Source organism: Bos mutus, chromosome X (genome assembly GCF_027580195.1).
Source record: "Bos mutus isolate GX-2022 chromosome X, NWIPB_WYAK_1.1, whole genome shotgun sequence".
Classification (NCBI taxonomy): Eukaryota; Metazoa; Chordata; class Mammalia; order Artiodactyla; family Bovidae; genus Bos; species Bos mutus.
The window spans coordinates 109,026,343-109,048,414 of NC_091646.1; the positions used below are offsets into that span (position 1 = coordinate 109,026,343).

The following is a 22,072-nucleotide window of genomic DNA, read 5'->3' on the forward strand; positions in this document are numbered from 1 at the left end:
CCTGTCTAATCTGAGATAGACACACTGCCCTGTGTGTGATTTGAGAATTGGAACCTTTCAGGCTACTGTGAAGGATCCAATGAATGGAGCTACTCATTCTCCAGCTTCAGCTGGTTTCCTGGGACAGAGGAGCTGTCTAAAGTGTGGGATGCCTGGGGCATCTTTTTCCATCACTAAAACAAATTTCGATGTTGCAGACAACATGGACATGTTCCTACACTGCTATGAGATTTTTAGTCATTTTTCTGCCCAGAGACAGGGCAACACATACAATCAAGGGGAAAGAAGCATGGCACCGAAATGAGTGAATATAGTCATCTGTTCTCCACTCATCTTCTGCCACCTTTGATAGAAAGAGTGGAAAGTGACATGCTGGAGGGATCAGGGCAAGTGGGAGCAGCAGGTTGCTGCTGCTGATAAATCGCTTCAGTCGTGTCCAACTCTGTGTGACCCCAGAGACGGCAGCCCACCAGGCTCCACCGTCCCTGGGATTCTCCAGGCAAGAACACTGGAGTGGGTTGCCATTTCCTTCTCCAATGCATGAAAGTGAAAAGTGAAAGGGAAGTCTTTCAGTCTTGTCCGACTCTTAGCGACCTCATGGACTGTAGCCCACCAGGCTCCTCCTTCCATGGGATTTTCTAGGCAAGAGTACTGGAGTGGGGTGCCATTGCCTTCTCTGGGGAGCAGCAGGTTACAACCTCACAATTAGTCACTTCTTGAGACCTCAGACCACTAGGTGGGCTTTAGGTTACTCTGTAGCAATCCCAGAGAGCCTCAGGTCCAAAGTCGAGTTTCCTCCTGTATAAAAACAGTACCTAAAGGAGGGAACCAAATTTTAACACCATGTATTATATACACACAAATTTTCCCAAGATGAACTTAGTCATCAACTATGGGCCAAACACTATCACTTCTGTATGCCCTTCCGTGCCTGCCCTGTGGGTACTTGGAAACTGAAGAACAATAATACTTTTTGGTCTCAACCTCTTCTTAGTCCCAGTTCTAGAAAACAGCTCAAGAGAAATCTGACCAGCAATCTCTTGCCATGTTGAGCTTGTTATTTTGAAAAATGTGACATTATATGAATTTTATTTGGCCTTCGTTTTCAAAGGGAGACCAATGGAAGTGGTATACTATTTAAATTTTAATTCCTAAATAACAGCATTTGATACAATTGCATCCTTCCTTCAATTTTGGAGTACACACAGGTGGGCCTCATATCAAAATTGCTCTCTGGAACATATTGTCTTGCTAAGTGACGTACCTTGTAGACATCATGACTGCCAATGATGGCATCAAAGAGGGTGTACAGGTCATTGAGAAGATCCACCACCTCAATGGGCTCACTCATGGCTGAGATGGTAGTGAAGCCCACAATGTCGCTGAAGTACAAGGTGACCAAGTCAAAGCCCTCCGGTTCGACTGTGCAGCCCTTTTTGAGAGATTCAGCAACTGATCTGAAAAGCAGACACAGACATTCCTCAGAGGACACAGGCTTCCCTCCAGGCCACATCTGCTAGAACACAATTTCTCCAAAATTCACTGCCATGTAGGTAAGAAGGAAGAAAATGTCACTGGGATGCAAACACTCATTCTTTTGTTTATTTTACAAACAGATATTGAGTGCTTACAATGTGCCAGGCAATGTGCCAGGTGCTGGAATACATCATTGAGCAGAGTCCTGGTTTGTTCCTTTGTGGACTTTTTCCAACTCTCTATCCTTCTTTCTCTGCTTCCCCCGACCCACCCACTCCACCCTACCTGGGGGCACAAAATGTTCCCAGGAGGTTGCCTTTGCAGGAAACTAACTTCCCTGATTATCTCCTAGCAGATCATGATAAGGGGACTTGAAAAATTTGGAAACGGTAGCAACACATAAGGCTCTCACTCTAAGGAAGGAAAAGCCTAGAAAAACAACCCAGCTACTTCCCTCTAGGAGCTCAAAAAATTGTCTCCTTTTAATTGGTCAACTTCCAGGCAAAGTCATGAAGTGACAAATAGAAAAACCAAGGCATCAAAAATGTAAATGACTAGCATGATCCACAAGAAGTGGAAAATTAGGAAGTGTGCTCTGCTCCCTGGGTTTTCCAATTCTTTGATTTGAAGGTGTGACTCAAACCTACTGGGAGTAGAGAGGGTACAGGACACAGGGAGGGAGCAGTTAGCTGATGAGCACTTTTTTTTTCTATTTTTAATAGAACACAGTTACAAGCATTCACACTCCTCAGGTGTTCACACATACGGTGGGAGCATCTGTGTTAGGAGCTTTTCCGTTTTCTGTTTTTCAATTTCCAGCTCTTCAGTTCGCTCCTGGATCAAATCTTCCAAGTTGCTAGAATATTGCTCCAGCATCCGAAGCATAGAGTCAATAATATTAGTCTTCTTCCCTTTATTGAAAGTTTTAAACTGGAAGTAAAGCAGAAAGAGAGCCAGAGAATCCTTACTCCTTAAGCTTAGAGGTGGTGGAGCAAGACCCTTTATCACCCTTCCTCTAAAACGCCAGGGCAAGAGAGGTAAAGCCAGGTATAAATAGGAAAAGTCACTTCTCACTCTTTTGTCACCCTGGCCCATTCACAAGGCTCTTTTTCCCTGAGTAGTTCTTCCGCTACCCTTCTGGTTCTTTCAAGTCTAAGCAAAGGTGCTCTCTGGTCAGTATCCTTCAGTTCTGAGATGCTAACACTTTGAAGCAGTAGCCACTTCAAAGGCAAGAGGATTTGGTCTGGAGCTCAGGCTAGTCGTGAAGTGGGATAAGAGAAAAAGGAGGGCTCTTTTACTCTTCTAGATCATCAACCTACAAAACTATACTTGTCTTCTAATGCCACCATGTTACCAGTTCTTGGTCAGCTGGAGGTTCCTTGACCTCTTAAATGTGACCCAAGATATACATTTTTTTTTCTATATTTGTTAGTCGCCCAGTCATGTTTGACTCTTTGTGATCCCATGGATTGTAGCCCTGCAGGCTCCTCTGTCTATGGAATTCTCCAGGCAAGAAGGCTGGAGTGGGTTGCCATTTCCTTCTCGAGGGGATCTTCCCGACCCAGGGATCGATCCCAGGGCTCCTGCATTGCAGGCAGATTCCTTACCATCTGAGCCACCAGGAAAGCCTGGTAAGATCTACATGGTAAGATCTATCCTTATTTCTTACCATGGGGCCCAAGAATAACGGTGTCTCCTAACACTTGGCCTTCATGTCCGGGTCATGTAGAAATTCAACTGGTCTTGCCCCTGATCCTTTAGAGGTGGCTGCATGCCACAGATCTGCAATATGCCCTCCCTGGACCCTGTTCATCTACAGGGACAAGGAGCTTGTCATAACATTGGTTCAGTTCAGTCACTCAATCGTGTCTGACTCTTTGCAATCCCATGGACTGCAGCACATCAGGCTTCCCTGTCCATCACCAACTCCTGGAGCTTGCTCAAATTCACATCCATTGAGTGGGTGAAGCCATCCAACCATCTCATCCTCTGTCATCCCCTTCTCCTCCTGCCTTCAATCTTCATGAAGGGTAGCCCCTTCTTACTGCTATAAAAGCAGGCAAAAGGCTGGGTTGACACCAAGAGAAGACTGGTGGTAATTCTGCTCAACAAATACCTAGGAATCTGTCCCAATGAACCCTTTTATACACATAAGGGTTCACACGTGTTCTACGTAGCACTCAATGCCCCAAGGCTAACACTATGAGCTTCCTTCTGAGCCTGGTCTGCATCTACCTGTCCACCGAGGTCCTGTTGGTAATCACAGGAGCCAACTCAGATGCTTTGGTGCTCAGATGCTCAGTAGTGTCTGACTCCATGTGACCCCATGGACTGTAGTGCGCCAGGCTCCTCTGTCCATGGGATTCTCCAGGCAGGAAGACTGGAGTGGGTTGCTGTGCCCCCTACAGGGGATCTTTCCAATTCCCCTATTGCCTAACCCAGGGAGCCTCCTCCTCTTCCCATTTCAGTTGGTTTAGCTGCAGGGATTGGGGAGGCATTTCAGTGAGGGCAGCCCCAAGCCATCCTGTTTGAAAGTCATATGATGTGCACTCCTTCTATCTATCATCGGCCTTTCTGCTGCCTTCTGAAATAACATCTCTAGCATCAACACCAGGGTGAATGCTTTTCTTCCTGCCTCATGGTAAGTTTTCAGAAATTTGACCTCCATAGTTCTGTGCCTTTTCCCTACTACTATTGAACACCTGTTTGAGTGTCCTCAAGAGACTCAGTCAGGCTAATGGAGGCATTCTGAGACGGGGACATGGATGACTTAATATTCAGAGCCCCCCAGGCTTTCAATCCAAGTCTTTCTGTTTTCCACCTCAGATACCTGCCACTCACTGAGCATCTCAGTGCGGTACACCACCCAGGTTCAAAAGCCTCTCCGCCGCTGCTGACACAGCACTCCCTCAGTTTCGGTATCCTTTCATTTGAACAAAGCCCTCAAGTGCATGCTCTGACATAGGAACCGCACCCTAGCAGGGCTCCCTTAGCAGGGCTCTCTCTCCGCTCCTCATTTTCCCTGTTGAATCCTGAATGCTAGGGAGTCAAGCTCTTTAGAAACTCAGTATCTTAAGGAGGGAACTTATCACTTTTCATGTACTTTATTGCCTCAAGTAGGGCTTCCCAGGTGGCTAAATGGTAAAGAATTCGCCTGCCAATGCAGGAGACACAGGCTTGATCCCTGCATAGGTCCCCTGGAGAAGCAAATGGCAACCCACTCCAGTATTCTTGACTGGGAAGTTCCATGGACAGAGGAGCCTGGCAGGTGACAGTCCATGGGGTCGCAAAGAGTCAGACATGACTGAGCACACAGGGCTTATTGCCTCAAGTAGTTCCCTAGGAACCAAAGGAATCTCCTGCTTTTGTACTCCATATTTGCACTTCCTTCCATCTTGAAAACCCTTTCAAACTCCTCATATTTTTCCATACCCTCCAAAAACAATCTGGCTTCACTTAAACGAGATACACATCAGAGTTCTCTGGAGTTTCCAAAGCAAACAGGGCTCTATGAGGGTCCCCATTTATTCCAGGATCCACCTACTCCTTCTACTAATGGTCTCAATGACATTGCCTTGCAAATGCTTAGTGGTTCAAGTTCATCTTTGAAAGGTCAGTTAGGTCAGATTGTGGATGGTATGGAGCAGAGGTTCAGATATAGGAGAGACCAAAACGAATCCTAATTCTCTTGGGGGATGTACTGGAGATGATCCAGCACCAAAGGGCCTTCAAATAGCCAGTTCCGTGCTTCATCCCCATGACGAATGCCTTCTTCTCTTGCAAGAGGGTCCTTCCACAGTATAATGAGAACCCAAGAAGTTCGTTTTGGTAGGCTGGCTTCAGGATGGCTTCTGGGCAGTGCTAAGCTTCACAGAGTCCTTACCTGGTTAAATATTTCATCAAATGTTGGTCGTTGTTCTGCAGCCTCAGCCCAGCACTGCTTCATCAGCTGGAGACATTCTGGGGGTGCATGCTCAGGAGGAACCACTGGTCTGTACACTGGAGGAGGCTTCTTAATTCTTTCTATGATTTCTGTTAGGAAGCAAAAAAAAATGGTCTACAAATTGGGAAAGTACCGAGATTTGGTAAAGATAATTGAGTTTTAAACAAGAATGACGTTGGGCAAGAGAAACCACAAAAAGGCCATCTATTTCACTTTCTCCTTAGGTGGCCTGAATATAAATTATATCTGAGCAAAGGCTATATCAATCAGTTGAGAAAGGGAGTGAGAAACTATTAATAATTAACTGAGGTATTTGGTATCATTTAAGCAGGCTTCCCTGGTGGCTCAGTGATAAAGAATCTGCCTGCCAATGCAGGAGATGCAGGTTTGATCCCTGGGTCGGGAAGATCCCTTGGAGGAGGAAATGGCAACTCATTCCAGTATTTTTGCCTGGGATAGCCCATGGACATAGGGCCCTGGTGGCCTACATTCCATGGGGTCGCAAAGACATGACTTAATGACTAAACAACAACAAAAATCATTTAAGCACAGCTTTGTTCTGCTTCTGCTATATATTATTTATGTTTTTATTGAGATATACTTGATTTACAATGTTGTGTTAATTTCTGGTATATATCATAATTATATATGAAAGTGTTAGTCCCTCAGTTGTCTGACTCTTTGTGACCCCATGGACTGTAGCCCACCAGACTCCTCTGTCCATGGAATTCTTCAGGCAAGATATTGGAGTGAGTTGCCATTCCCTTCTCCAGGGTATCTTCCTGACACAGGGATCAAATCCACAGAGATCAAATCTCCTGCACTGGCAGGCAGATTCTTTACCACTGAGCCACCAGGGAAGCCTGTGCTATACAGTAGGACCTTGTTATTTATCCATTGCTTCAATGATCTGGCTCCTTTCACCCACCCCCAAATATCTAAGCCTTTCAATCCCCACAGTAGACCCAATGAGCCCCCACTGAAGGCCCAGGTTATGGGCCCTGCCTGGTCTCTAGGGGAAGGGAATTAAGATCACCATTAAATCATTCAGGGCCTCATTGGGATCCTCCTGGCTGCTAGCACTTGACTTCCACTCTGAGTGGAACATTTACTATGTATCAGACTTTGCATGGTCTCTCTGCTTCCAGCCTAGCCTTCTCCAAACCATTCTGAAAACATGAATTTGGCCATGTCGTTTTTTTGCTTGAAATCTCTTTATGGATTTTTATTACCCACAGAATAAAATCCAAGCCCTGACTATCTCTTCAGCTCATTTCTTATCCCTAGTCCCCTCTTCACACCCTTGACTCTCACATCCTCATCATGAACCAAACCTTGCTGGCACCACCAGCGTGTCTTTCCTACCTTTGCCTTGGCTAAAACCCTCCAGCAGTATGGCTTTATACTACATAAGAAGTATCACCTAGCCTTCATGAAAGAATTTCAGTTGTTGCCTCTGCTCCTTGTAACATGACACCTTCTGCTCTGCTAACTCAGGCTGGCCCATATGGTGATGGTTTCTCCTTCATATCTCTCACCCTGGCCCCAGTGCAATAAATTCCATGGAAATTGACCCTATGAAGTACAACTTCCCCACCCAACTCACTAGTACAGGGAGTCTCTTTCTCAGAATACCATCAAGTTCCCTTGTCCCTGTGTCAGAATACTGACAAGTGAACTAGGTCACCTCTGTCCTTAGGCCCAGCATGGTTCATGTCCTTGAGGAGCTCACAGTTCAATTGGAAAGATAAACAAGGACCAGTGATATAAGTGCTCTAGCAGGCATACGTACAGGAGAGCACAGAAGGGACATCCATCCCACACTTAAAAGGTCAGAGAAGGTTTCCCAATGAAGGTGACATGAGTTGAATGAGACAAGGTGGGGAGAAGGCACAGGCAACACATGTGGAGGCACCAAGGTGGGAGAGATGGTGGTGATTTCAAGGCACTGCCAGTCACATAGCTTAGCTGGAGTATGAAGAATGATAGAAGATAAGCCTAGAGACGCAGCTAGGGACCAGATTGTGCGTCTTATGTGAGGAGACTGGGCTTCATTTAACTTGTGATGAGGAACTGTTGGGGAGGGGGTTTAAGTAGAAATAAAGCTTTGAGTGGGGCAAAACACTACTAAGTATTTTAGGTTTGGTTTGATTTTGCATTTTTAAAATCTTGTATTTTGAAATACATTTAGACTTCCAGAAAATTTGTAAAAAACTAAAAGTACAATAATTGCCTATATCTCCTTTACTCAGCTTCCCCCTAATGTTAGCAACTTATAAAATCACAGTACAGAGGAAGTTAATATCAGTACAATGCTTATTACTAATCTAGAGTCTTTATTTGAATTTCATTATTTTCCCCCTAATATCCTTTTTTTGGTTTCACAACCCAATTCAACATCCATATCATATTTCATTGTTCTGTCTCAGTCTCCTCCAGTTTGTGATGGTTCCCCATTCTTTCCTTGTCTTTCATGACTTTGATACTTCTGATGAGTACTGGCCAGTCAGAATGCCTCTCAGTTGGGCTATGTCTGATGTTTTCTCATGGTAAGACTGAGGTTATGCATTTGGGGGCAAGAAGACCACAAGGGTGGTACTGTGCCCTTCTCAGTGCATTATGGCAGGGGAGACATGATGTTGATATTCCTTGATCACTTGGTTAAAGCAGTGTCAGCAGGGTCCTCCACTAATAAACTTACTATTTTTCCATTCCTAATTACTTAATATCTCGTCAGTTCATACTTTTAGAATATGTCAGCATCCTGTTTCCCCTCAAACTTTTGCCTGGTAGCCAAAGATTCTGATGGGAGATAAGGATGAAAGACTATTGCAGGTCACAAGGAAACGGGAGGATTCTGACATCCAGGAGCATCATGGAGGGGGCACTGAAATCTCTGGCAGGGGGTATCTGAAAGGAATGGTAGGGGGCTGCTAAAAAAAAAAAAAAAGCTAACATAGAAGTCCTGTGGGCTCTTGGCTTATGTCATAGTTCAGAAAAGGACCAGCTTCTCGGGTGGGGGGAATTCCTTCCAAATGCCTAAAGCGTTCTGGCTCCAAGTGCCACCTGCGCACAGCACAGGCTGCTTGCAGACCAGCAGGCAGTTAGCACAGACACAGGATTGTGTTCACTCTTTTGGCAAATCACAACAGCCTAGGTTGGCCTGACGACCTGGATCATGGTGGGGTCCTGGTACCTTTTTCACATCTCCTGCTTACCTTTGGCAGGCAGATCCATCATGCAGAATGGGGTGCCCCGGACCATCACTTCCTGCATGATGATGGCAAAGCTATAGACGTCTCCTGCAAAAGAACGTAACCTGCTGCCCCTCGGGGCTCTCAACAGTTCAGGGGCTGTCCACAGCAACTCTGAAAAGAAAGCACTGTGTAATGAATCCAGGGAGAATTAACTGACAGCATTTGCAATGCCCTCAAGGGCTCCAAGGATGCTGTTTTATTGACTGCTTTATATTTTTATTAAGACAGACTGGCATGCTAGTGCTGCCCTCCCGCCCCCAGGGTCTGAATCTATGAATCTAGGAATTACTCACAGCAAAAGCATACTACTTTCCCCACCCCAGGAGCATACAGGCAGACACAGCAGAGGTGTGGGGAAGGGCACAGAAGCTCGAAATAGAAAAACTATCTGGTGCTGGCTTTCTTGCTCTGTTGAGCCTGCAAGTAGCAGTTGGCCAGCTGCCAGGGAAAGGCGAATACACTGCCAGACTGGTTGCCATGGATTTGCTGTGTGCTGAGATCTACATGTGTCTGGTAATTTGAATGTGCTGGGGCTAGGGGATTCACAAGTTGATTTCTCCAGGTCTTAACTGAAGATTAGAAGATCCCCAAGCCTCCTCTGTTCCTTGCAGAGCAAAAGCATGCAGCAATTCGTTCAACTCAGTTCCACAATTATTTACTGAGGACTTACTATGTATGAGGCACTGTGCTAGGGATGGGGCAGTGGCAGAGATGAATTAGACCTTGCCTTTGCCCTTGCAGAGTTCACAGACCAGTTGGCAAGACACACATGTGTACCCCTAACTACAATACAACAGAGATGGTGATGTGGGCCACTGTATAGTGTATGCATAGTCACTCAGTCATATCTGACTCTTTGTGACCCCATGGGCTATAGCCCATCAGGCTCAGCTGTCCACAGGATTTCCCAGGCAAGAATACTGGAGTTGGTTGCCATTTCCTTTTCCAAGGGATCTTCCTAACCCAGGGATTGAACCCATGTCTCCTGTGGCTCCTGCATTGGCAGGCAGATTCTTTACCACTGAGCCACCTGGGAAGCTCTATAATGTAAGGAAGGAAATCTATTAAAAGCCAATATTAAGCACCCATTAAAAAAATATAATCTCTGCAGGTGATGCTAGTGGTAAAGAACCTGACTACCAATGCAGGAGTTATGAGATTCAGGTTTGATCCCTGGGTCAGAAAGATCCCTTGGAGGGCATGGCAATCCACCTCCTATATTCTTACCTGGAGAATGCCATGGACCGAGGAGCCTGGCAAACTACAGACCATAGGGCTGCACAGAGTCGGACATGACTGAAGAGACCTAGCACATGCACACATGCTGCATTCAAAGAGTTATGGCAATCAGAGACTCAGAAATTTGGGGGCAAGCTTCCTTAAGCAATATATAAAGAAATACTGATTAAAATGGGAATGTTTTACATTGAACAATGTGAAATTGCTACTTCTGTAGCTCAAAAAATGGTTCAATATTGGCAATTCCATGAGATTCGAGCTAATAAAAAAAAAAAAAAAACTGAGCGGATCAAATTATTCCAGGAAGGCTTCCTGGAAAAGTTAAATCTTAAAGGAGCTTGTTAAGAAGGTCAAGGATGCAGTTTCCTAGAGCTGAGAGGGTAAGGGCTTTGCAGGGAGAAAGAACAGTGCGTGCAAAAGAACAAGAGATAGAAAGGAGCAAATTGTGGATGGGAGTGATGATAAGCAGATTAGCTTGGCTGAAGAGAAGGGCTCTGTTAAGGAATAATGAGAAATGAGAAATGAGGTTGATGAAGTGGGGAGGGAGGGTGGCTGGAAGAATGAGGGCAGGAGGTGAGAGGCCCCGAGAGCCAAATGAAGGCATTTGGAGTGAATACAAAAGGCAGTAGGGGTGCTGGAGCTGGAGAGGGATTTGATGAAAGTTGTGTTCGCGAAGATTAATCTGGCAACCTGCACAAACTGGATTGAAGGAGGAGAGAGGCTGGAATCAGGGAAACCAGCTAGGAAATTATTACAGTAAGAGCCAGAGGTGAGGTGCAAGGGGTGACAGCAGCAGGATGAGGACCGAGCTATATACGAAGGTTAAAATGGACAAGGAAGGGACAGGGCGCTCCTCCGCGGGAGAGAGGTGGAATAAACAACAGGTTGACAACCAGACAGGGAGGCTGGAGAAGACTGTCTGTTGAGGGTGGGGGTGGCGGGGAAAAACACTGGCTAACTTTTCAGCTTGTCAAATTTGGGGTATTGGGAAGAGAGCCCAAAGGACAAGGCCCTAGGAAGCAGGGAGGAGGATAAAAGATCAGATTATTTTGGTTTGTTGCTGAAACCCAGGAAAGAGAAACTCACCCTGGAAATTCTTATTTGGAGCCCATTCTGATCTAAATGGTGGTCCAGGAAATTCTAGCCTTACCCCAAGCACATACTCATCTCATTTTGTCTTCCAGGTGTCCCCAGCCTTTGTCCCCCAATTCCCCTGCCCACTCCTGGAGTGTTTTGCCCATCAGTCACCTTGCCTAGGTGAACTGATGCTTGCAAATAAAACTGAAAAGACCGAATAATACTTTAGTCAAAGGAATACATTACTGACCATGGGATTTCAGGCATGTTTGTTGAGGGGGGGGGCAGGGAAAATGGTATGCAGCTGCTTGTTCCTGGCATCCTCTCCCTCTGCACACTTAACAGCACAAGAAGGGAAAAGAGGACACAACTCTCGGTTAAAAAGCTGGGTGATTAAATATAATCATTACCAAACTATTTTCAGAGAGCACTTACATGTATGTTGCTAATGGCTAAAATGCTTTTTCTGCACTATACTTGTGTAATTGAGAGTAGGCAGTAATGAATACACTTACAACATGCCCCCATCTCCCCCTTCCCATTCCAGAGCCCAGTAAGAGCCACTGCCTACCATTAGACTTGAACTCTCAGGAAAAAAAAAAATCATTTTGGCTTGTTTTGTGTTTACTGGAACCAGGGCTAACTCTTAGCCCTGCTATGATGATAAAATCAACCTTGGAGAGCCAGTGATGCGATACAAGAGAACACAGAGCAAAAGTCAAGAATCCTGGGTTCACAATTTCAACTGGGTCACTAATCAGCTCACCTTCCTAAACCTTGGCTTCCCCATATGTAAAATAGAAATTGAGCCAGACGATCTACAAGACCTTCCAATCGTAAGATTCGATTAGCCCTGTCATCTAAGGTAGAGCGAAGCAAGTTTCTTTATTTCTTTCATTCATTGATTCAACAAACATTTATTCCACCAGGTACGGTGAAAGGCACTGTGGGAGGCAAACTTATTTCTTGCCTTCGCAAGACATAGTTTAGGGAGGGAGAGAAGACAGCTAATTAAACATGTATTACCAACAAAGTGTGGTATTAAAACAAAGTTCAATGCCTTAAAGGATCATAAAGAGGATAATTTCACCAAGCCTAAGGAATCATAAGAAGCCTCTTGAATCAATTGAGCCTTCTGGAAGGAGTAGAATTTAGCCAGACTCAGATGAGTGGGTAACAGTAGGAAGGGAAGAGTGTTCCAAGCAATGAACAAGGTATATGTAAAGTTCTGGAAGTAAGAGAGAACCTAGTGCAAATAAACAACTGGAAGGCAGTCAGCACTGCTGGAATATAGGGACAGTGGTTAAGCATGAGAGGTCCTCATGCCAAACCACGAAGGACTTGTAGGCCATGTAAAGGAGTTTGAACTTTATCCTAAGAGCAATGGGAAGCCATTCAATGAGTTTTGGCACAACTGTAACATGATCAGATTTGCAGTTTAGGAAACTCCCTCTGGCTTCAGTGTGTGAAGAATGGATTGAGCATCCAGATTGCCCTTGCAATTTGGAGAATGAAATGAAAGTGTAAGAGGGAGAAACAGGGAAAGAGACAGACACAGTACACCAAAAAAACAAAAACAAACAAACAAAAAAAACCACTGCAGGTACCCTGTCCTTACTCTAAAACTAGAGTTTCTTAAGTTTGAAAGTTGTCAACCTGTGAGTTGAATGGAATTCTAGGAAGCTGGACATTGTGTTTCATTTTATAGGTGAGTAATTTTGACAGGAAGATAAGTACTTCCCACTCAGCAGCTGTCATCCAAACATCCTAGTCCTAACACCGGGCAACTACTCCAAGATTTCAAATTAGGATTAGCCAGATAATAACCATAGGATTCAGTTGTCAACAAGAACAGGTCCACAGAGAGAAAGAGAGGGAAGAAGAGACAGAGACAGAGAGAGACATAAAGAAAGACAATAGCACATGTTTCTATTGTGATTACTAAGAGCTTCAAGTCCTTTAAAGCACTGATGGTCAGAGAAAGAGGAAATTGTTATTCAATGTTTTCATTTAGCTGGGTATAGGAGCTAGTCTTCAGAAGATCTGAACTGATATTGCTAAGTAGGTGCACGATTTGAGCAAATCTTAAGACTCAGTTATCTCATTTGTAAAATGGGTGAGTTGGACCAGATGACTCCCTAAAGGTTCATATTCCACTGGCTTTATTAAGCACAAAAATGATGTCACTGATGACTGGACTGTGTCTCTATCTGTGCATGTGTCATTGTGTGTCCTTCAGTCTTCATTTCTCCTATAAAGTCAGCAATTTTAAAAGTTTTAACACCAAAGATTCTTTTAAGAATATGAGCATATGTTGTCATTTTGAATCTCTCTCTGTCTCTTTTGGGTTGTCTGCTTTTCCATTTTTGTGTCATTATTTCCCCTCTTCCCCCTTGCAATACTGCTTAAAACATTTAATGTGCTACTTTCCTATATTTATTTAACCCTATTCATTTTCTCTCCTTACGTCTTTCTCTTCCTTCCTTTTTCCTTTCCATCAGTTCATTCCCTCCTAGCTCTCACTCACTCACTCCCAAGCCCTGAAGTCTCAGATTTCTCCTGTTTCTTTGATCTGTTATGACCCCTACAGGCATTGTCTGGTGCTGCCAAGGGTGCACCAAATAGAAGACAAAAACACAATATGGGCATTACAGCCATGCCTACTGATTTCCTAGAAGGCCATAGTTCCGTCTGACGCCATCCCACACAACCCATGGAGCATTTACTTGCTGGGGGGCCCCCTCCTTGCTTCTTCTCTCTAAAGAGAGACAGCGAAGGTAGGCTTTAGTGACATCCCATTCCAGAACGGGCTTTGTGGGAGTCCAACTACCAAATTACCTTCCATTCAATCTGACAAGTATTTATTGAGCACCTACTGTGTGCCTAGCACTCAGCAAGTTCCTCCAGGGACACCTGGGGTCTCCAGACAATATAACCTAATCCTGCCCCAGCAGGAATTCAACATCATTGCACTGGCTTTGTTCAGAAGGTTGGGCTGTGTGGAGATTACGGCCTGCAGATTTCATTCAACTCCTTTGGCTTGGAAATGAGGCTGATTTTCAACAAAAGTGAGGAGTTGAATCAGCCTGAGGCTTTAATCCAAGGCTGGCTCTCATGTGAACTTCGGAGTACCTTGTGTGCGTCACAAGGGTACAATACATTGCTTACCTTCTGCAGAAGGTTCCTCTTGGGAGAGTCTTAGCGTTTCCAAGATGTCATTAAAGCCATAATCTGTCACTTTGAGTACAAAACGCCCATCCACCACACAGTTCCGAGACTTCAGCCTCCCATGAGCAAACTCTCTGTGGTGTAAGTACTTCATGCCCTGCAGATGATACAAACAAGATTTATTTAGCAGCTTATTTAACTGTTTTGTGCTTTTGGAGCCACTTTCTGAGATTGTTCACAGCTACTGTGTCCTGGAATTCAGCTTTTTTCTCTTATATGCAGGCAAAGCAAAACTTTTGACAGCAAGAATTGTTTCCAGGTCCCTTTTAGTGCTAAAATTTTACACTTTGATGAAGAATCATATTTTGTGGATGTAAAGAACTGTATGTTATGGCAAGATTTATTGACATTTCAAACACAGGATGGCTCTATACACATATAATTGCCAAGAAATGGAAGATTCTGATTGTCCCCCCAAAGGTCTAGCCCAACTCTCATCCACTACTGGTAGGAATGGAAACTGACACAGCCTTTTGAGTGGGTAATTTGGAAACAGCAATCAAAATTGAAAGTATATGCATACATACCCTGTGACCTGGAAATTTTACTTCGTCAAATGCTTGCACATGTACACAAGGAGACACACACAAGAATGTTCTTTGCATCTCTGCTTTATATTATATAATTGGATATACAATCAACAGCTATCAAGAAGGGATATCCAAACTGTGGTACATCCAAACTATGAAATATTTTGCAACAGCTAAAAAAATAATAAGACAAACCTGTATGTACTAATAGGGAACCATATCTAAGTCACAAAGTAAGTGAAAAAAGAGGAAGTTGCAGAACTATGTGACAGTATGTATTTTAAAGAGCAAACAAAATCTATAATGTATGTGAATACACACAAAATGAATTGCAAGCCTAATCACCAAACTGTGATCAGCAGTGATGAAGTTGGAGGGAGGATATGAAAGAGGGTTGTGTAATTGTCAATACTTTTCCCATATATATTTATATCATTTGACTTTCAAATTTAATTGAATACATTATTTTTATAAATAGAATTGTTTTATGTTCATAACATATAAAATATATAACTTTCATAAAAAATATAAGTATATAAAATATATGCAATTTATTTTATATGTCTTTATAATTTAAAATAGACAATAAAAAAGAAAGCCGAATACTACGCAGTTTGTTTGGCAATCTTATATGACATTCAAATGTGATGTACTGGGACTTTTTCAGATGACTTTAATCATTCAAATACAAATTCACCCATATTCTAGAGCAGTAATCTCAGGATTGTTTATGCTGAGTCCTTTTCAATATCTGTCTCTATTTTGCAACTTGACACTCCTTTGCATTTGTACACTTTACATCTTGCATCCTGGAAATTCTGTAGTCCCCAGTACTTCCAAGCAGAGTCTACAGTAGGTGAGATTTCTCCCAAGACACTTGGGTTTCATTCATCATGGGCCTCAGAGGACTCATTTAGAGGACTCTCCCTTAACTCATGGGACTTTGCTTACGGAGTGAGTGGACAAAGTATTAGAATAGGAATTAGGAGATTTAAATTATATTATCAGCTCTGTCACTTAATAGCTGGTTGATAAATATTTACTGAGCACCTACTATGTGTGGTAGACACTATATTAAAAAAAACCCTCATTTTGCTTCTCAGAGCCTCCATAAAAGGAGGCTAATCACAATTCTTTTATGCAAAATTGAAACAAGATAATGTCTATAAAGCTACCTTAAAAAGGGTTAGGCCACAATACAAGGGTCAAGACTCTGATTAACATACAGAAAGCTCAACCAGTCATTGATTATCCAGATCAGCTCACTACAGGTGCACATAGACACGATTTTCGTATCATTCCAGGGATTTCATGGATTCCACTGAATTGCACACATGGACCCATTTGTGAACCCCACAGGCTGTTAACAGTCCTGGCCTCTGAGAATGGAAGTGATGCCTGAGAGAATCAATAGTCTTTTTGGCTGTCTGGTCATGCTGAGTTCCACATCTATAACTATGTCACAGACCGATGTAAAGACCTATCACCTATTTCTAACCTGAACCACCTTTTAGAAGGTGAAAGCCAGGAAATGGGACTACGTAGAACTAAAGAGCCCAGGAATGAGCCTATCCCCACATCCAGAAAGCAGACAAATGGGATGGAAGAGGAGTGCTTAAGGCAGAAGAGTGCGCAATGGCTATAGGCGTGCATGCTCAGTCGCTTCAGTCATATCTGACTCTTTGCGACTCCATGGACTGTAACCCACCAGGCTCCTCTGTCCGGTTCTCCCAGTAAGAATACTGAAATGGAATGCCATGCCCTTCTCCGGGGATACTCTCCACCCATGGGTCAAACTCACATCTCTTGTGTCTCCTGTACTGGAGGCAGATTCTTTACCCACTGAGCCACCTGAGAAGCCCAATGGCTATAGGAAGTACAGATAAATCTGGCCCTCAAATTGGTAGTGGGGGGAACAAACAAATTTTTTCTTTATCAGGACCTTATAACAGATATATAAAACAAATAACAAAGGTGCTGTGAGAAGAGGTGGGGGCCAACACGGGGAAGGAAGGTGGAGGGTGATCCAAGGAAAATGACCGAAGGAAAATAAAACATCCCCAAATATTGAAGCTTTAATCTATGGGGAAAATCTTGGATTTTCAGTCTTTCCATTAACCTTGATGAGATCCAGCAGGAGTGATGATTTAAACATCCAATCTAGTTTCACATCCTGATTCATCAGTATGTCTTCCAGGCTCCTTCGGGAACAGAATTCTGTCACAATGGCAAATACCCCCGAATCATAGAAGAAGCCCACCAAAGGGTTAATATTCTCATGACGCAGGTCCTTCATCTGGAAACAGAGGGAGAGAAGAGAGTCACAGCTGTTCTGTCTCAGTTGGAGTTGGGGCCTTCTTCCTGTTTCTTTAGGGACTCTGACAGAGTGGAGCTCAGTGACCTAGGAATACTAAAAAGGTTAGTACAGTAAGAAGTGGAATAGATTGTCTTTCTGTGAATATTCATCTAGGCAGCATCTATTAAAATAAATAGCTTCTATAAACATCAGGCCAAAGCTCATAAAATTTGTTTCAGAAGAAATATTTAGAATTTGGACAACATTTTGCCTTCGCATCCGTTCATTTTTTTCACTAACATGAGAAACATTTAGGGTGTCCCAACAATGTCCAAGGCATTGGACTGCATGCTAGTGATGCAAAGATAAACAAACTGAAATCAGTGCCCTGACAGGGCTCACGTTCGAAGAGAGGTGATAGACACACAAACTGACTGACGCATTTCCATGTGAAACGAGGTCCTATCAAAGGGAGAGCAGGATGCTAGTGGAGCTCAGATGGGAAGTGTTTAATTCAGCCTTGGCGGTCAGAGAAGGCTTGCCTGAGGAGGTAACGTCTGAACCATCATGAAGCGGAAGTAAGAGCTGACCGCATGAAGGTAACATGGTGGCAGGGGGCAGGGCACCCAAGAGGAAGAGCGTGTTATGCTGAGGAAACTGCAACAGGTTTAGGGTAGCCAGAACACAGTGTAAGGGAAAGAATATGAGGCACAAGGCTGGAAAGATAGACAGGAGCCACATCCTGTGCAGCTTTGAGAACTCTACTATAGAATTTAAAATTAATATTATGGGCACTAAACAATTGTTATCTATTATTATTACTATTTAATGGGGGATGAGAGAGAAAAGCGTTACATGATTACTTCTAGATTTCTTCTTGGATTCCTGGATAGATGGCTGTGATATACCTCAATATAAGGAATTCAGGAGGTTTAGTAGTGAATATGTTGGTACCCCACCCATATTCCCTTTACCGTGCATCTCCCAGCTGCTGTAAATGTTAGCTGATCATTCACAGTTGCTCCATTCTCTTGAAAATTGTCCTAGAGCCCAACTCAAAGGGGAGCTATCTTACTTGAAATGTTAGAGCCCACTCACAGATCCCAGGTAATGACTGACTGACTGGGAGTTGTACAAAAGTTCAACTCCCTAGCCTCAAAGGGGAACTCATGGTATAACTTGTGTGGCAGTATTTCTCCCATAGGATCATAGTGAAGCTAGTCTCAAGCTGAGATCACATACTTGCCGAGCTTTGACTTCTGCCTTATCCTGCATGCCTCTCCCTTTAACTGCCTTATTCTGCATTCCACTCCCTTTCTCTTGAGAGCATTCTTTCAATGAGTAATTTGAACAAGAATTCCCATCTCAGGCTCAGCTTTTAGAGAATCTGACCTAAGAAAGTGGGAAAACAAATTTTGGGTTATGACAAGACTGATTAATTCAGTTTGAGACATGTTAAGAATGAAGGGCCTGTGGAACATCAAGTTGGAAATATTTCAAAGACGGCTGGAGATAATCAGAGTTTGAAGCTCAGAAGAAAAGTGTATTCTGGATAAATAGACCTGGGAATTGTAAACATGTAAATGGTAAATGAAATTAATGGGAGTGAATGAGATAACCCAAGGAAGTATATAGAATAAAAAGAAAAGGAGGGAATTTCAACATTTAAAGGATGGGGAAGGGAAGAACATCCCACATAAACACTTAGAAATGAGACTAAAGAGAAAGGCTTATTTAGAACATTATGAACACCACAAGAAGAGTTTCAGGAAGGTGAGATAAATGCTGGAAGGAATTCAGGAAAATGCGTTAAATACCAGAGAGGTCAAGTAAGATGAGAACAACTACACCTAGACACATCATCGGAGAAGGCAAAGGCACCCCACTCCAGTACTCTTGCCTGGAAAATCCCATGGATGGAGGAGCCTGGTGGGCTACAGTCCATGGGGTCGCTAAGAGATGGACACAACTGAGTGACTTCCCTTTCACTTTTTACTTTCATGCATTGGAGAAGAAAATGGCAACCCACTCCAGTGTTCTTGCCTGGAGAATCCCAGGGACGGGGGAGCCTGGTAGGCTGCCGTCTATGGGGTCGCACAGAGTCAGACACCACTGAGCGACTTTCCTTTCACTTTTCACTTTCATGCATTGGAGAAGGAAATGGCAACCCACTCCAGTGTTCTTGCCTGGAGAATCCCAAGGACGGGGGAGCCTGGTAGGCTGCCGTCTATGGGGTCGCACAGAGTCAGACACGACTGAGCGACTTCCCTTTCACTTTTCACTTTCACGCATTGGAGAAGGAAATGGCAACCCACTCCAGTGTTCTTGCCTGGAGAATCCCAGGGACGGCGGAGCCTGGTGGGCTGCCAACTATGGGGTCACACAAAGTCGGACACAACTGACTCGACTTAGCAGCAGCAGCAGCAGCAGCAGCAGCAGACACATCATAATCAAACTCCTAAAATCTAAACTTTTGCAGGCAGTCAGAGAAAATACAAAAACCTCATCATTAAAAAAAAAAAAAAAGAGTCAAAGGGACATGTGTGAAAAAACCTTCGGGTAATATCAAATCCAATAGTAAAACATTAAATTCTTTCCCTCCAGAGTCAAGAGTAAGACAAGGATGTCTTCCTTCACCATTTCTACTCAATATTGTATAATAGTATCAAAACATTGGTGAGAAAATTTAAAGAAAACTTAAACAAAGATCTGTACCACATTAATGGACTGGAAGACTCAATATTGTTAAGATATCCATTTTCCCTAAATTGATTTATAAATTCATATAACCCCCCATGAAAAATTCCAGAAGGGTTTATTAAAGTAATAGACTAGTAGATTTAAGAACTTATTGAAAATTAAAAGGAACTACCCTAACAAAAACAATCTTGCAAAAGAACAAATTGCAGAGCTTACACAACTTAACTACAGGACTTACTCTAGAGCTATGATAATCAAGACAGTGTGATATTGGCAGTAGGATACACTGATGAGTTAATGAAACAGAGTAGAAAGTCCAAAAACATACCCACACATATATAGTCAGTTAATTTTTCATCAAGTTGAAAAGTTAAGTGGAGACAGGAAAGCCTTTTGTAAACAATTGTTACTGGAACACTGGATATCTCTATGGAAAAAAATTAACTGTGACCACTACTCTCAGTCCATATATAAAAATGAATTCAAAATGGATCATAACTCTATATCTAAAATCTTGGAATAGGCAAAGATTTCTGAGCCACAAAATACAATAAAATAATAAATTGGATTTCCTCAAAATTAAAGTTTGCTCATCAAAAGATACCATTAAATAAACAGGTCACAGATTGATAAAAAATATTGTAAAACATATATCTGACCAAAAGCAGGATATATAAAAGAATATCTACATGTCAACAATTAAAAGACAAAACTCTCAATTTTTTAAAAATGGGCAAAAACATAAAAAGACAAATAAAAAAGAAGATATAGAAATGAATTATAAGCACTTAAAAAGGTGCTCAATAACTTTAGTTATCATGAAAATTAAAATCACAATAATAAAACATTTTCTACACACTGGAAAGTTTTGCAGTATCAGAAATCTGTATCAAAAAGACAAATGTTACTGAGAATTTAAAGCAACTGGAACATTTGTACATTTCTAACAGGAGAATAAAATTTTATAACCAATTTGGAGAACTGTTTGTATGTTTCATGTAAGTTATACTTACATCTACTCTATGACTCAAACTATTAAGTACTTACCCAAGAGAAGTGAAAATATATGTTCACAAAAATACTTGTGCAAAAATGTTTACAGTTGCTTATGAAAAGACAACCCAATACACTAATCATCAGAAAAATGCAAATCTCCCACCCACTAGGATGGCTACTATACAATTTTTAAAAAATAGATAATAAGTGTCAGCAAGGATGTGGAGAAATTAGAACTCATGTGCACTGTTGGTAGGATTGTAAAATGGTGCAACTGCTATGGAAAACAGTATGGAGGTTACTCAAAAAATTAAAATTAGAACTACCATATGATCCAGAAATTCCACTCCCCAGTATACACAAAGAATTGAAAGGAGGATTTCAGAGAGATATTTGCATATACATATTCATAGCAACCCAAATGCCCATCAAGAAATGAATGAATAACATAAAATGGAATATTATTCAGCCTTTAAAAGGAAAACTATTCACACGCTACCACATGGATGAATCTTGAAGACATTATGCTAAGTGAAATACACCAGTCACAAAAAGACAAATACCATATTATTCCACTTATATAAGGTGTCTAAAGTAGTCAAATCCATGGAAACAGAAAGTAGAATAATGGCTATCCAGAAATACAAGGAGGGGAAAAAGGTGAGTTGCTATATAATGGGAACAGAGTTTTATATTTGCAAGATGAAAAAGTTCTAGAGATGTGTTTCACAGCAATTCGAGTATATTTAACACTGCTGAACTGTACATTTAAAAATTGTTAAGATGGTAAAATTTACATAACATGCTTTTCATAATTAAACAAATATGTATGGTTGCCTTAATTATAATGCCAAAAAAACTAGAAACAAGCCCAATTTTCATCAACAAGAAAATTATAAACAAACTGTGATATATTCATAAAATGAAATACTACTCAGCATTTCTTAAAAATGAACTGATACCGATACATGTAAAAACATGCATTTATCTTAAAACGTGCTATATTGAGAGAAAAAAGGAGTGTACACTCTATCATTCCATTTACATGAAATTCAAAAACAGAAATAAAACACTAATTCATGGTGATAGATATCAGAACAATTGTTGCCTCCAGGGTAAAACAAAATTGACTGATAAGGGAAACAGGGGATTTTCTGGGGTGATAAACATATTCTGTATCTTGTTTTGAGGAATGGTTACATAGATAAATGCAATTATCAAAATTCATTGTACAGACCATCTAGTTATACCTAAATAAAAAATATGTTGGAAAAGACCCTGATGCTGGGAAAAATTGAAGGCAAAAGGAGAAGGGGGCGGCAGAGGATAA

The 22,072-nt window shown here is 42.3% G+C and overlaps 1 protein-coding gene across 1 annotated transcript in view; it reads right to left on the bottom strand.

The window, feature by feature from the left end:
• The window catches only part of GUCY2F (guanylate cyclase 2F, retinal), a 90,879-nt gene that overhangs the window by 16,894 nt on the left and 51,913 nt on the right, over window positions 1-22,072 (bottom strand). The window contains exons 8-13 of the mRNA XM_005905768.3: window positions 16,870-17,046; window positions 14,161-14,317; window positions 8,638-8,787; window positions 5,360-5,508; window positions 2,243-2,406; window positions 1,265-1,457 (exon numbers count right to left, since the gene is read on the bottom strand). Of these exons, the coding sequence (XP_005905830.2) occupies window positions 1,265-1,457; window positions 2,243-2,406; window positions 5,360-5,508; window positions 8,638-8,787; window positions 14,161-14,317; window positions 16,870-17,046 (990 nt within the window). The remainder of the gene's footprint in view (window positions 1-1,264; window positions 1,458-2,242; window positions 2,407-5,359; window positions 5,509-8,637; window positions 8,788-14,160; window positions 14,318-16,869; window positions 17,047-22,072) is intronic.